The sequence below is a fragment of the Chrysochloris asiatica genome, unplaced genomic scaffold (genome assembly GCF_000296735.1).
Source record: "Chrysochloris asiatica unplaced genomic scaffold, ChrAsi1.0 scaffold00174, whole genome shotgun sequence".
Classification (NCBI taxonomy): domain Eukaryota; kingdom Metazoa; phylum Chordata; class Mammalia; order Afrosoricida; family Chrysochloridae; genus Chrysochloris; species Chrysochloris asiatica.
Genome location: NW_006408692.1, coordinates 1,790,232 through 1,806,440, shown reverse-complemented (window position 1 = coordinate 1,806,440; position 16,209 = coordinate 1,790,232). Strand labels below are relative to the sequence as shown.

The 16,209-nt window shown below is 41.4% G+C and overlaps 1 protein-coding gene across 1 annotated transcript in view; it reads right to left on the bottom strand.

Annotated features, from left to right (window-relative positions):
• PLXNC1 (plexin C1) overlaps positions 1 to 16,209 on the bottom strand; it is a 239,895-nt gene that overhangs the window by 115,381 nt on the left and 108,305 nt on the right. Inside the window, exons 6-9 of the mRNA XM_006871793.1 lie at positions 11,292 to 11,439; positions 5,786 to 5,873; positions 3,441 to 3,543; positions 3,200 to 3,301 (exon numbers count right to left, since the gene is read on the bottom strand). Coding sequence (XP_006871855.1) covers positions 3,200 to 3,301; positions 3,441 to 3,543; positions 5,786 to 5,873; positions 11,292 to 11,439 — 441 coding nt within the window. The remainder of the gene's footprint in view (positions 1 to 3,199; positions 3,302 to 3,440; positions 3,544 to 5,785; positions 5,874 to 11,291; positions 11,440 to 16,209) is intronic.

Here is a 16,209-nt window from a genome sequence, read left to right as displayed (position 1 = left end):
AAAGAGTTACAAAGAGGTTGGGTGCTTCAGTCAGGCCAACACAAGAACCAAACCCTAGAAATCCCGAAGTGACACATTCTATAGGTTGATGAAAGACAGCACTGTTTCACAGAGCACAAGACAGCCAGGGGGTACAAATAACGCTCTATTCCCTATCATCCAAAATGGAGATTCTCTTCTGATGAGTCATATATTTAAAGGAAAAAAATTCAGGATCAACAAAATGTCTTTCTCCTAATGAAGGGGGTAATCTGCAGAGAAGCGCCAAACACAGATGTGGGTTTTTGTTTATTCTCAACCTCCTCCAGTTCTCTTGGTGACTCTAGTTCTTTTAACCCACAGATGTGTCAGAGTTCAAAAGGTGCAGGGAGACAGAACATAGGAAATCCAGTGGGGAGTGACCGTATACATTTTTTTCTTTAAAATAAGTTTCAGAGATGACTGCCTGGCACACTACTCAGCAATACACACAACTTGGATGAGTCTTCTAGAATTGTATTGAGTGGGGGGGAAAAACCCACAATTGGTATTCTCTTCTTTTACATTGCGTGGGGAAAACCCCCCACAAAAACACAGTTCCAAAGGGTACATGTTGTCTGATCCCTTTTATATGAAAATCTTTGCATCATAATATTCTAGAAATTGAGAAGAGATTAATGGTGTCAAGGGTTAAGGAGGAGGTGAGGGGCAGGAGGGAAGTAGGAGTGACTATAAAAGGGTAACATGAGGGAGTCTCGTGTCTGTGGAAATGTTCAGTATCTTGACGATGTCAGTGTCAATATCTGGCTTGTGATACTTTTCAATAGTCTTACAAGACGTTACCATTGAGGTAAACTGGGTAAAAGGTTCCTGGATCTCAATCATTATTTTTTCCAATTGCATGCGAACCTACAATCATTTCAAAATAAAAAGCTCAATAATAACAAAGCTGTTGCATCCTTGATCCAGATCATGGTCATTATGTCTTAGTTTTATAAACCAATGGGAACAACAGAAATCCATCATTTCATAAAAACCTCAAAGCCTTTTAACGTTCAGAGACAGTATTTGCACAGCACGCTTTCCTAATGCCATTAATTAACTTCATAATTCATTTTGATTCATATGTGCTTGCCTTTTACTTAATTCACTTAAGGTTACTATCAACTTTTTGGTAATTATTAAAAATGTGCTACTCATTGGCACTTGACCTTTAAAATAGCAGCAAATGGATAAGTCAGGCCACAGATTAGTCATGAAATAGAAAATGGAGGTTGTTATTTTTTAATAGGCTGTTATTTTTAATTTGTCGACTCACAGTAGATTCCAAAGTTAATGAGAAAAATTGTTGTTGTTGTTGTTTTTCACCACATAGTAGATGCTCAATGAACTCCTGTCACTTGAATGAGACAATCACTATGTGACCTCTAAACACAGCTACTTACATTATTTCTAGAACTTTACATTGCCATACCCCCATCTCCTCAAACAGGTGTGTCAGTTGAGTTTGGTGATTTACTATGAAAAAAATAAATAAAAGGAATTCCCACGGAAATTCATTCTATGGGGGCAATAACCACTTTTGAGAAGGAGAGAGAATTATGTATTCTATGACAACTCTGTTTTAGGGTCGCTATTGGTCGAAATTGACTCTACAGCACTTCACTACAGCAACAACTACTACTAGTTAGGAGTCTTGGTGTGGCACTGTAGGATAAGCACTTGACTGTAAGGTGAGTTTGAAGCACAAGGTCACTGGTTCAAACTCACCAGTCACTTCTTGGAAACCCTATACAGAATCGTTATGAGTTGGAACCAACTCAATGGCACTTAACAACAACAACTACTGCTGGTTAGGCATCTCTACAAAGTAAAGAAAAAAAGATAATAGAGTTTCGTTTTCCAATTTTGCATAGTCTGCTATGAATTTCCTTGATATGGCTTTTCTAGCCAATGTCTTCTTAATTCCTACCAAGTGATTGGGTGGGACCATGCAAATAAAGTATATAGGACTCTAAGACTGGGATTGGTTAGTTTTGAAATCCAGCTAGGTTTAAAAGGAGCCATCTCAGAAGTAGGCACTGATGATCCTAGGACCATCAAGAAGCAAGAGCATGAGCGGAATGTGAGATCCCGACCTAGGAAAACAGGGACAGCAGATGTGATGGCAGAGGCGATGGCAGTGTTGGTGGAATAGAGAGACAGAGCAGCTTCAGGCTTTAGACCCATAGACTGAGGCAGAGGTCCAGGGACCACATAGCTGAGAGGCTGAAGGCAAGAGTGAGGCGTGACAAGAGGCGTTCCTGACTGGAGAACTGCTGCGTCCTGAGTTGGCTTTGATCCTGAATTGTACCCTGTTCACTTCCCTAATAAACCCCATAATCTTGAGTACTGCTATGAGTTCTGTGTGGCCATTGCAATGGACTGTGGGACCCAAATGTGAAGCAGAGAGTGCTGTGGGAGGGATGGTTGGTATCAGAATGTTGTTGTTTAGGTGCCATCGAGTCAGCATCAGAATAGGATAAAGAAAGTTGTAGGGTGGAGGCATGTCTGACCTCCAATTCATAGGAAACCGGTCTTGGGCTAATTTTGAGTTTGAATCTCTTTCCCCGTTGTGAATCCAGGGGAAGTTAGACATGGTTCCCACCTGGTTTTTGCTCATAAACACAACAAAACATACTCATACCTCTCATAAATGCAACCCTAACATGTGGTTTGAAGCAAAATCCCCTCAGTGATGTGTGCTATACTTCTTCCTAACTTTCCTGAATCAAGCCACAAAGTCACCTTTAAGATTTAACTTCTACCTGAACAACATCATTTTTCATAATTACAGAGTTTTAATTTCTTTTATGTGACTGTGCGGTCTTTGATGTATTGAGCCAATTAACTGAAACCTGGTTAAAAACCAAAGATAAAAAAAGGGAACTGGGTAGAAAGTAAAATCTGAATTTTTTTTTTTTTTAAAGGAACTCAAGGAGTAACGAATTGGGCTGCGAACTGCAAGGTCAGCAGTTCGAAACTACCAGCTGTTCCACAGGAGAAAGATGAGGCTTTCTGCTCCCGTAAAGATTTACTGCCTCGGAAACCCTGTACAGGGTCGCTATGAGTCAGAACCGACTCCACGGCACACAGCCACCACCACCACCAAGGAGTAACGGTTGTTTGTGTGGTTTAAACAGGGATTTTCTCATAGTCAACACAAACATGGGGGTCCGACCTGTAAGCCCTGGTCAGTTCTGCGATTCTCAGTCTCCTTCATTGTTCCTCCTCCTGAGATCTTGGATGGTGGCCATTTCTCAACATCAACTTGACACAATTCCTGAAATGAAAAGCACTCCTTCAACATTCAGGGTGGGAAATTCAAAGTTTTCAATAAATCCAAAAGACAGGTTGGGGGCTGGGTGATCACAAACATTTCTCATTGGGTAAACCTTGTCATACCAGAAATGTCACTTTACCTGGTTTCTCTTGTAAGCAGAAGGTTCACAAGCTGTGAAGGGGTGGATACACTTTCTTTCACTGGTACACCAAGCACAGCCAGTTCCAATACACACTGGGCATCTGGCAACACGGAAAACCAGCTTAATTCCTACGTTTTTAGGAAAATGCTCTTATCCTAGGATTTTTTCCCTCTGCAACACGGCGCACAAGCATTTAAGAAATGAAAATAAGAATAATCCCCAGCCAGGCTGTGATGAAGGGGAGGGCGGATGGTCATTTGAGGCTGGGGGACAGAGTACTGACTCTGGGCCCTGCTCTGGGCACCCTTCAGGGTGGATGGCCCATAATGACACCTGCAGGAGTGTTGCCATGGAAACCTGAGGCTGGGGTCACCTGCTGTATCAGTAGATAACAGGAACCCACTGAAACAGTTTCTGAATCACTCTGTTATTTGTCTCCCCTCAGGTTTAAGTTTCCACCTGGATCGATCTGCCTCCCTCCCAGCCCACATCAGCAGGCCCTCCTCACTTGAGCAGCCACGCTACCAACCGCCTGGAAGATGTGAAACAAGTGGAACCTGGCCAGTGTTTGCTTTTTCATTAAATTAAGGGAGAACTGTGTCTACTAATCAAATCATCTGTCATGCATGGATAACAATGGAGTACTTGAAAAGCACTTATCGGAGTTAAAGAAGAAACAGTACAAATGGAGACCAAGGTTGGTGTGGAAACAGACCTGGGAACCGTGCTGAGAGGAATCTAGTACAAGGAGAGAGAATACACTTCGTGGTTTGTCTCCTCTCCAAGAAGTGATGAAGCTTTCAGAGATTCTTGTCTACAAAAACTGCAGTTTTCACCTGAGGAGAAATCTGGGCCTTCACTCTGTGTTGATCTGGACCCTTAGGTGAGCTCCAGGCAGGTTTTGTGATTTTCAGTCTTATCCCTCAGGTGTGATTAAGGTACTAAATGCTCTTTGCTAACAGGAAGCAGTTACCTAATGGAAAAGGCACTCACTCTCTTGAGGACTTGGGTCTGGGTTCTGGTTCTTAATTACCTAGCTGAGTTACCCTGGGCAACTCACTTTCTTTCATCTGACCTCTAAAACCAGGGATTAGGTGAGCTACATATCTTTAAATTCTCATGAAGCTATAAAAATTCTATTTAATGACCCACTTTTATATATATATATATATAAATTTCTATAGACTTCTGCGGTTTTCTATATCAACTTTTGTACTTCCCTTCCTAAGTTCATTCTATTTATTAGAGCTAACTGAACCCAGCTTTGAATCATCACCCTTTCAAAGTTCCTCAATGGTAAGAATGAGTTCCAGGGGCTCCTGTGATAACAGCTGTGTGTTTCCCGACTCAGCTTTGAGTTTGAATACATTTTTCCCAGAGAAACAATGGTTCCCAGCGAACCAAACCAGCTGTGGTGGAGTGATTCCAAATCATAATGACCCCATGTGTGTCACATAGAGCTGTGATCCATAGGGCTTTTAATGGTTGAGTTTTCAAAATTAGATCATTAGACCTTTCTTCCAAGGTGCCTCTTGGATGGACCCAAACCTCCAACCTTTTCATTAGCAGACAAGTGTGTTAACTGTTTGCAGCAGCCTGGGATTCTGTTGGTTCCCAGGCTAGGCCAAAAGAAACTGACACTCGGTACCCATTTAGAGGGTCAATCATATTACTGAAGTGTAAAATCTCTAATGATACAACCTCCCATTGTCTCTATAGAGCTCTCCATCCCAACTTCCAGCTAGGAAACCAGGAATCTGGGAATAATATTTGTCTTTTCTCTGTTTAAAAAGACAAGCAAATAATATTTATCTTTTCTATGTTTTAGAAGACAAGACAAGACTTGGGGCCCTAACTCAGTGAGTACAAGACCCCAAGGAGCCAACAATGATAAAAACCTGAGACAATGCAAATGTTCCTTTGGCGAAAGAGATTTCATCTTATTCTTCTCCCTGAGTACACCTTCCCCTTACCTTATGTTCACACATTTTCCCTTTACCCAAACTCCCAAGGCCTCTCTGGTCAGGGTAGAACCAAACAGCACCCTTCTTTCTACTGTACTTCAAGACTGTCTCTTGATCTCAAGGAAAATCTATTTCCCTGTTGATACAAACACTGAAAAACAGTGGTTCACCTCTTGGCTGCTCCACCTCACTTGTTAGAGCATGAATGAGCACACTGAGTTTATGAACTCAGCAGCTCTCCTATCTCCAGTTAGGCCATGCTCCAAAAGGCACTTTGGAAAGTTCTACTGCACAAAAGTGTTAATTAGGAAATGGAGGAGTCAACCAAATAAAATTAAAACCAAGGAGAGAATATTTAAATATCAAATAAACTCTTACTTTCCTAATGATGAGCAGTTGGCGAAGTTGAATCTCTCTGATAAATTCCAGTCACCAAAGGAGAACATCACGTCGACAACCAAAACATCTGGAGGGAAGAGGAAAAAAACCAACAACAGTCATTTATGGTGGATTCCTGCTATAGTCAAGCATAGCTGTAGATGCAAAAAATAAATATTTTTGCCTCCTCTGCATAGAGGGCGGGGTGCACCAGCTGTTCCCTCACATTTCAATCAGTATGTGGTTCCTTCCCCGCAGGGCATTTGCACCAGGCAGCCAAAGTGTATAGCACAAAGCTCCAAACAGACCAGAACCCAACTTGCATTCCAAGCCCCCCCATGGATAATCACTAGGAAAAAGCCATTTTACAGCCCATTTCCATCTTAAACTCTCCCCGGGATCACTATCTCAGCTTGTAATTGGCCGCGGCATAAAGCAAGTCATTGAGCAAGAAGTGCCTAGAACATGACAACCAGAATTCTAGGAAGGAAAATCCTGCACCTTCAGAAAAATCTGCACTACAAATATTTACCTAACAAACTCTAAAGTGTGTTTCCCGTGGGCTGGGATCCATAAACGTCCTTGACTCAACTCTCGCCAAATCTAGGATGAACGTTTTCTTATTTGCTTTTGAAAACCTACCCATTGGTTAGAAAACCCCAAAAGAATAAAGTAAAAAGGATAAGACCCATGTTACATCAGCATTGGGGAGATGTAACAGTTCCTCTCTCTCCTTGAACTTACATACTGTATCCAAGGCAGTGATTCTCCAACCCACTTATGGATCAGAATTGTGTGAGAAAAAGGATGAGACTACGGATTCCAGGGGCATGCCCCTTGAGATTCGGATTTAGTAGGCCTGAGGTGGGACTGTGGTTTGTAAAGCTCCCAGGTAAAGACTGTTTAAACATGAGGTTTGAGCACCACTCCTGGTATGGCGCTGTGGGTTAATGCACTAGACTGCAAAGCCATTTGAACTGCAAAGTCGGTGGTTCAAGCTCACCAGTCACTCCTCGGAAACCCTATACAGGGGTCGCTATGGGTCGGAACAGACTCGACGGCATTTAACAACAACAACTTGGAGCAATGCCTTTCAAACTCTACTTCGTCCAGAAACCTGTGTAATCTACGATGAAGTCTTATCATTGTCACCTACTCTGGTGTTAAAATCTTTAAGAATGAATGGGATAGAAGATATACACACTGTCATTGAGTCGATTCTGACTCATAGTAAATCTGTAGGACTGAGTAGAATAGCTCCACAGGGTTCTCACGACTGCTCATCTTTAAGGGAGCAGACAGACTCATCTGTCTCCCTTGGAGCAGCTGGTGGGTTTGAACCACCGACCTTGCAGTTAGCAGCCCAATGCTTATACCTCTGTGCCACCAGGGCTCCTTGGGATAGTAGATTGTGTGGTTTTTAGGTGCCATCAAGCCGGTTCTGACTCTTAGGAACCCTACACCATCCTCACAATTGTTCTGTTGGAGCCCACCATTGCAGCTGCTGAATGAATCCATTGCGTAGAGGACGCTGCTCTTCTTGCCTGACCCTCCAGTTTCCAAGGACTGGTCCCTTTATTTGACAAACTAAGAAGTTGGTTGGACTTTGTTGGTACCCCTAACTTTCTTATTATAACTTAATTGTGTGTGTGGTTCCAAAAGTTTGAGAGCCCCTATTTTCAGGGCTGGAGTCCCGGTGTGGTGCTATAGGATAAAGCACAAGAATGCAAGTTTGGTTTGAACTACATGGTTGATGGTTCAAACCCACCAGCCACTCCTCAGAAATCCTATGCAGCGTCGCTGTGAGTTGGAACTCTCTCGATGGTACTTAATAACAATAACTTTCAGGGCTGCTGTGCAGTGAAAAAATTCACTCTGAAAACCAGAATGCCACATCAAATTCTGCTTACATCAGATGGGTAAATGTGAAATGATAATCCTCTGTTCAAAAGACAAGGAGGTTAAGAAGGTTTGACCTGACCTCTGAGTAAGAGCATCCAAACAGACACTTGATAAATGTCAGTAAAATGAACATATAGACAGTAAGTACGGAGGTACTTCCAATGGAAATGCATTTCATTGGAATCTACAAACGCTCAGTGACGAAGACTAGTAAGAATCATACTTTTCTGAGCATCAAGTATATACAAAACAAGATTTGGAAATACCACAAAGAAACTAATATTCATTATCTCTGCATTAGAAGCATTTCCATTTATTCTGGGAGAGTAACATAACAGTAACATAATAGTTAAGGAAATCCCATGTGTGTGGTTTGAGCTCCAATGTACCCAGATGGGGATATTTCTGAGGAACCAAGACGATGCTTGAGTGACTGGGACAATCAGAGCAGAGTCCAACAAGACTGCATGGCAGGGCTGACTTCTTGTCAATGTTTCAAAGCAAAAGGGCAACAGGATGCAGTGAAAGCGGTGGGGCCACTCTAGACCTGAGGAAGGCCATGGACAAAGGTTTGGCAATGGCTACAGGTGGGCTGAAGGAGCTCTGGTAGCGTAGTGGTTATGAATTGGGCTGTAAACCTCAAGGTCAGCAGTTCAAAATTACCAGCTGTTCTGCAGGAGAAAGATGAGGTGTTCTGCTCCCGTAAAGATTTACAGCCTCGGAAACCCTGTGCAGGGTCGCTATGAGTCGGAACTGACTCCACCGTACTTAACAACAACATCAGGTGGGCTGAGTACAAGAGGTGGAGGTGAGCTTGTTTCCCTGGGTAGGATATGCAAGGATATTCAGAAAAGGGCAGGCAAAAAAAGTTGGGTACAATTGATAGATGCTCTAACAGCAATGGCTATAGATAGAATTGTGTGCCCCTAAAATAAGTGCTGAAACCTAAGCCATCTGTAAATATGATGATGTTTAAAAATGGTGTTTCCTTTGTAACGTTAATTGGGTCATACCTGAGTGGCGTTCTGATTTCAGAAAGTGCAGAATGGACATAGACACACATATACAGGAGAGACAGACACTCTGTGAGGACTGTTTATGTGCAACGGGACACCGGCAGTCACCAGAAACTAGGAGAGAGGCCCATAGAAGGAACTGACATGGCCAAGACCTTGGGCTTTTAGCTTCTAGAACTGGGAGAGAATGCATTTCTGCTACTTAATACCACCCACTTTAGATATTTCTGTATGGCAGCTCTAGGTAACTCAGACAGCAGCCAACCAGCTTTACAGGGTCAGCTCAAAGACTTCAGAAGCTATGTTATATGTAATCCAGATTTAAAGGACTACAATCAAATGCATTCTTTAGACTTAAAAAAACGGGGAATGAGGCTGTTTTCCAAGGCAAAATTCCGACTCATAGCGGCCCCATGGGTTTCCAGGGCTGTACACTTTACAGAAGCAGACTGCCAGACAGCTGATGGGTTCGAACTACCAACCTTTACGTTAACAGCCTAATGTTTAACCACTGCATAATGAGACCTCCTGTATTGTCTAATGGTATTGTTGTTGTTAAGTGCTGTTGAGTCAGTTCCAACTTACAGTGACCCTGTATAGGTTTCCGAGGAGTAACTGGTAAGCTTGAACCACTGACCCTGAGGTTCAAACTGACCTTGCAGTCCAACACAGTAACCCACAGTGAGTATCCTCTAATTGTTGTTGTTGTCCTTCTAATGCCCCTGCCCTCATGGCATTTACATTTTAATAGAAGAGACAAGACACAATTGCACCTGCCTCCAATACACATATTATTGTGCCAACCTCCAGTTTAAAACTTGTCAGGATCTCGTCACAGCTTACAGGATAAAGTCCATGGTTCTAGATGGTTCCTTGGCTACCTGATTTTGTATCCATTCTCTATGCCTCTTCCCATCTGTCCATACTTCATTTACCTTACCCAGATAGAGTCTTTTCTTGCCTCTGGCCATTATACAAGGTGTTTGCTCTTGGAATACTCTACTCCTCCTCTTTGCCTGGCTCAACCCTACTCATACTTTAGTTTGTTTAGACATCATTTCCTCCAGGAAGCTTTCCTTGACCTCTCAAACAACCCCCCTCCCCAGGTCCCCTCACCCAGCCCCTCTCATGTGCTTCCCATGGTATTCATGTTCCCCGGCATTTACACACAACATTGTAATGACTTACTTCTTTCTATCCCCAGTAAACTATTAGTAGTGGACCAAGTCAGTCTTTTCTGTCATCCCCAGCACAGTGTCTGGCACACAGTGGTTGTGCAGTTATTATAGATTGAATTGTGTCTTCCCAAAAGATAGGTTGAAGTCCTAGCCCTTGTTTTTGTTGTTAAGTGCTGTCGAGTCAGTTTGACTCATAGCAACCCTGTGTAAGATTTCTGAAGAGCAGCTGATGAGTTTGAATCAGCAACCTTGTGGCTCAAACCGACCTTGTGGTCCAGTGCATTATTCTGCAGCAACAGACCAGAACTCTTAGCCCTTGATGCCTGTAAATATGACTTTGTTTGGAAATAGGGTCTATGAAGATGTTCTCAGTTAACATGTGGTCATACTGGAGTAGGATGGGTCCTTATAGAGACTTTATAAGCACTAGACTGCTAACTACAAGGTCAGCTCTTCAAACCATCAAGTGCTTTGTCAGAGAGATGATGCTTTCTGCTCCTGTGAAGGTTTCCAGCATCAGAAACCCTGTACAGGGTAGGGTCACTATGAGTCAGAAGAGAGTCAGTGGCAGTGTGGTTTTGAGTGCACTTATGGAAGAGAAGATACACCGAGACACACAGAGGGAAGAAGGACACGTAGCAATGAGGGCGGAGATAGGAATTCCAAGACACGGAAGGAATGGCAAGGGTGGCTCTCCATCACCAGAAACTAGGTAGGGAGAGAATGAGACTACAGGGTTTCTGGTAGTTTATGTGTCAACTTGGCTAGGTTGTTGTTGTTGTTGTTGTTAAGTGCCATCAAGTCAGTTCTGATCTATAGCGACCCTGTATAGGGTTTCTGAGGAGTAGGTGGTGAGCTTGAACTGCTGACCTTGCCGCTAAAATGACTTTGCAGACCGGTGCATTAACCCACAGTGCCACACCAGGACTAGGTTATAGTGTCCAGTCAATGGCCAAATACTACTTTGGTTGCTGATATGGAACATGTGATTAAACCCATTGGTAAAGCAGATTACTTTCCAGAACATGGTGGGTCTCAAGGTATCAATTGAAAGCCTTAAGAGTGAAAAGGGAATTTCCCTGGGGTATTTTCTGCTGCTAGGCTATTTTGATAGAATTCATTCTTCACTCTTCCTATCACCTGACCTAAGAATTTTGAACTCTCCTGAAATTGAATGAGCCAGTTCTTTGAAGTAAATCCATCTCTCTCTAAACATAGACATACAAGTAGATACAGATAACAGATCCAGATAGAGTTATCTCATTGGTTCTGTTTATCCAGAGAACCGCAACTAAGACAGGGTGGGAATATTCAGATTCCTGTTATTTATTATGCTTCCTGGGCAGTCTGACTTTAGGAGGGACTCTTGTCTTCTTCATTTAACAACAAACTAGAAAAGAGTGTACGTACCTTTGTAGGTTGCCTTGGTTGGGATGCTGCAGTTGCAGGTTTGATTTGCTGGACTTTCTCTCTTGCAGAGACTCTTCTTGGTGTCAGCATTACTCACCGTGCACACTGAACGTCTTGGAGAGAAGCCTTCCACCATGGTCACAATAGTCTGTGCAGGGAATGGAGAGATACAGAAAGCAAACCATTGTTTTTTCAACATTTCCATTCATCACAGAGCCTTTGGTGAGCTCACCCTTTGACCTGCCACCCGAAGGAAACTTTCTCAGAGAGTATATCACTGATATAAAGAAATAGCTGTTTTATTGGCAATTTGGTTTGCTCTTCTGTGAATCGCATATTCATAGTCTTTGACCATTTTTCTGCTTTGTGTATTTTTCTTATCAATTTTTAAGAGCTCTCAATATAGTCTAGATATGAATCCTTATCAGTCGTGCATGTGACACACATTTTCTCTGAATCTATTATATGTCTTATAACTTTTGTTTGCGGTATCTTTTACCCTACAAGATGCGTTTTTATGTAATCAAATACAGGGCCTCTTATCTTTGTTACAAAGTTCTCCCCAATAGAGAAACAGAAAATTGGTCGGCTATCTTTATTGTTTTATATTTTAAACATATATCTTTCAACCATCTGGAACAAATTTTTATATATAGTTGGAGATTCAGGTCCAAATTTATTTTTATCCAGATGGTTAATCAGCTATGTTATAATCATTTACTTAAAAAACAAAACAACAACAAAAAACCTTTACCAGTGAACTGAAATATCGCTTTTGTCATCTATTAAATTACCATATATGTAGAATCTATTTCTAGACTCTGCTCTGTTCTAATTATCTATTGATCTATTTCTATCCCAGGGACACCAACTTTTACTACTGTGACTTTCAGTATATTTAATATCTCAGAAGGCAAATCTCTACTTCTGTATTTTTATTTCCATAATTTTCTTAACATTTCTTAGACATTCAGTCTCCCATTTAAACTTTAAAATCATTTTATAAAGGGAAATTCTGAGCCTAATCAGAGTTGTACCAAATAGATACTTTTAACTAAAAATATATACTTTTATCTAAAAGATTAAAGTATATATTTCATACAATGAGACAACCTAAAAGTATTTTTCTTATTCAATGGAGTTTTATATGTATTTATGATATGAAATCTTCCCAGCCAAAGACATAATTTTTTTTCTTCAATTCAGGATTTACTTAAGAGGTGGTGGTAATGGTGTGCCGTGGAGTTGGTTCCAACTCATAGTGACCTTGTTCAGGGTTTCTGAAGCTGTAAATTTTTATGGGACCAGAAAGCCTCATCTTTCTCCCACGGGACCAGCTGACCTTGAGGTTAGCAGCCCAACTCATAACCACTATGCTACCAGAGCACCTTTACTTAAGAGGGTATACCTTAATTTCTCCTGGTGTGGCACTATAGGATTCTGGACTTCAGCACTGGACTCCGAGCCACAAGATTGGTGGTTCAAACCCACCAGCTGTTCCTTAGGACCTCTATACAGAGTTGCTATGAGTTGCAACAGATTCAATGGCACTTAACAATAACAACAACCTTAATCTCCCAATTTTTATGATACATTTCTGTATCATTCTGATTAGACTCTGATTTTTTAATTTCTGTTATTAGATTACAGTTAAAGAAGGTAGTCTATGAAATTCTCTACTCTTAAATTTTAGTTGACATTTTTTTTGTGTGTGTGTGGTCATACATATAACCAGTTTTGGGGTTATTTTTGTTTTTTATTTTGGTCAGGGTACACACATTATTAAGGAGCTCTGACAGCATAGTGGTTATGAATCAGGCTGCGAGCCTCAAGGTCAGCAGTTCGAAACTACCAGCTGTTCCGTGGGAGAAAGATGAGGCTTTCTGCTCCTGTAAAGATTTACAACCTCAGAAACCCTGTACAGGGCCGTTATGAGTCAGAATCGACTCCACGTCACATAACAACAACAACACACATTATTCAAGAGGGCAAAAGAAGCAAAATCTTGACATATTTCCAAAGCAACCTTTTCTCATAATGAATCATCCTAAAAGGAGCATTTAGTTCTCCTGACAATGATGAAATGTAAAGGAAGGAATATGATAATGGTGGACCCCTTTTGCATCAGGTACATGGATGGTAACTAGTGAAAAGGTGAGCTATGCATTAGGAAGCTGGGCAGAGAAAAAGAGAAAACCTTTTTCTATGAAGAGCTATGGTCCCAGACAATCTAGGAAGTGCCTACCTTCTGTCATAAGGTGACCTCTGCCCAAACATCCTGACCTGTCACCCAAGATTCTGTTTTCCCTTGATCCTCTACTAAGCTTACAAAGTCTACTTCAGTTCTTGAGGGGTCACCCCTACATTTCCTTTTTTTTTTTAAGTTTTTATTGTGAATTATGTTTTCGTTTACAAGGGAGAACATTACCTTTACATTCATCCTATCGTATTTCATTGCAATGATTACAATCCCCTGCATGCATCATCAAATAACCAACCAAAGGGTACACCTCACATGCCTGCTACCCCCTCCCCCCCCCAACCCGGCTGCCAGCACACAGCCCCTCTCCCTCCCTGAATTCAGAGTCCCCAGCCACTCCTTCTCCAGTCATTGTCTCTGGTGTCTGCCTCCCCTGATAGGGTCCCACACTTCCACTTCGCTTTTCTCCCTTGATGGTTCCAGAGATCTCTGCTCCTGCAAAATCAACCACTCCCTTCCTTTTGTTACAAAACATTTACATTTACCTTTCCAACACTCACTGTTAGACCTGATAGCAATCATTCCCTATTGAACCACAGGAATCCTATCCCCCTCATGTTTTATCAACCCCATCTAGACAGGCTGGAAATTCTACCTTTCCCGTACCCTCTGGAACTAGGTTCCTTATTGAAAGCTTGTAAGCCCCTACATTTCCATTTTGTAAATCCTACTTTTAGGCTACAGAATCATACTAGAAGAAAGCAAATTCTTTCAGCCTAACTTTAACTGGAATGTAATCTAACAACGCCTAGGAGAACTGAGCATGATAGTGATTCCCAAACCATTCCCACTAACTCATCTTCAACAAATGGCTAAACTCTCATCTATGCTGACTTCTTCATCCAGTATTTACCACACATCTTAGCACAGGATTACACCACATATTAACCTGTATACCTATGTTGTTGTTTGTAAGTGCCGTAAAGTTGGTTCCGACCCATGGTTACCCTATGTAGGGTTTCCAAGGAGCATCTGTTGAGTTTGAACCATGTATCCTGTGATTCAAACCGACTTTGAGGATTTCTGTATACTTAATTATTTTTAATTTAATTTTCTGCTCAAACATTATAACAAAAGTATCACAAATACTTCATCACTATAATTGCTACATTTATTTATTCCATTAATATTTATTGAGCTCCTAACCTGTGCCAGGTACCAAACAAGGTACTGAATACAAGTGAGCCAACAGCTACAGCCTTTGCCCTCAGAGTTTATAGTCAAATGGAAATAGGGAAAATTCCACTAAACTAAAACTGGCAGGCAACCGAGTAGTTCAGCAAGAAATGATGAAAGCCTGAGATAAGATGGTACAATGAAATGGAAAGAATTGGGCAAATTCAAGATGTACATGACCAAGTTTGGAAGTATGGAGGATTTGGGTGAGCAAATGTACTGATAGAGGTGCCATATACCGAGATGGGACACATTGAAGGAAGGGACACATTTTGAGTGGAAACTTTAGGATTTAAAATTTGGAAGTGTTAGTTCAAGATATCTGTACAGTAATATAGAAGATATGTCAAGTTGGATATGGACTGCAAACTCTGAGGAGCAATCTGGGCTGGTGAGAAAGGAAACATGAACACATAGCTGATATATACAATAGCCATGAGAGTGCATACACTTGTCTATGGACAAATTAAAGAGTGACAAAGAGAAAGAGTCCAAACAGGCCTTCAATATTTCCATGACTCAGAGAGAGGAAGACTCTGTAAGGAAGGATGAGAAATAGCCAGACAGAAAGAGAAGACCAAGGAGAAGTTGTGCCGTGGAAGGCAATGGAAGAAAAGTGACTAGGAATGTTGCTAACCAGCCAAGTAAGATGAAGACTTTATGGTGTCCTGGTGTGGAACTGTGGGTTAATGCACTGGACTGTAAGGTCAGTTTGAATTGCAGGTTTGGTGATTCAAGCTCACTAGCCAATCCTCAGAAACCCTATACACGGTTGCTATGAGTTAGAACTGACTCTATCGCGCCTAACAATTTGATTAGTTAAATGGAGTTCACTTTAGCAAGAACATCTCAAGTGAACAGTGGGGCAGAAATCAGGTTGGAGTTAATCTGAAATCATGAGGCAACAAGTTTTGTCAGCTTCAGTGGGAGGAGATGGTAACTACGGAACTGTTTGTGAGAATCTTTTGGTCCCCGGGCAGTACAATTGCAAAGCTTCAGCTTTATAAACCCAACACGGGAAATCCTTACCAAATTGATAGCTCTTTTTTTTAACTAAGCTGGGTAAAGAGGAAGTGAAATCACAAAGGATCAAATAGGATAAAGAGAAAGTTTTATGCCAATTAGCTGGCAATATCCGTGCAACCCAAGAAATCACTACATACCATTTTATCACTTTGATACGCCTTCTTTTAGTTGGCCACTCCTCTTATTGTCAAACAGTTTGGTTAATTCCAGGTTTCTAATGGACTTAATTCTAACCTGCCATATGCAGATGATATAACCTTGCTTGCTGAAAGTGAAGAAGACTTAAAATATTTACTGATGAAGATCACAGAACACAGCCTTTGGTATGGATTGCATCTCAATGTAAAGAAAACAAAAATCCTCATCACTGGACCAATAAACAACATTTTTATCAATGGAAAAAAGATTGAAGTTGTCAAGGACTTCATTCTTCTTGGATCAACTATCAACACTCAC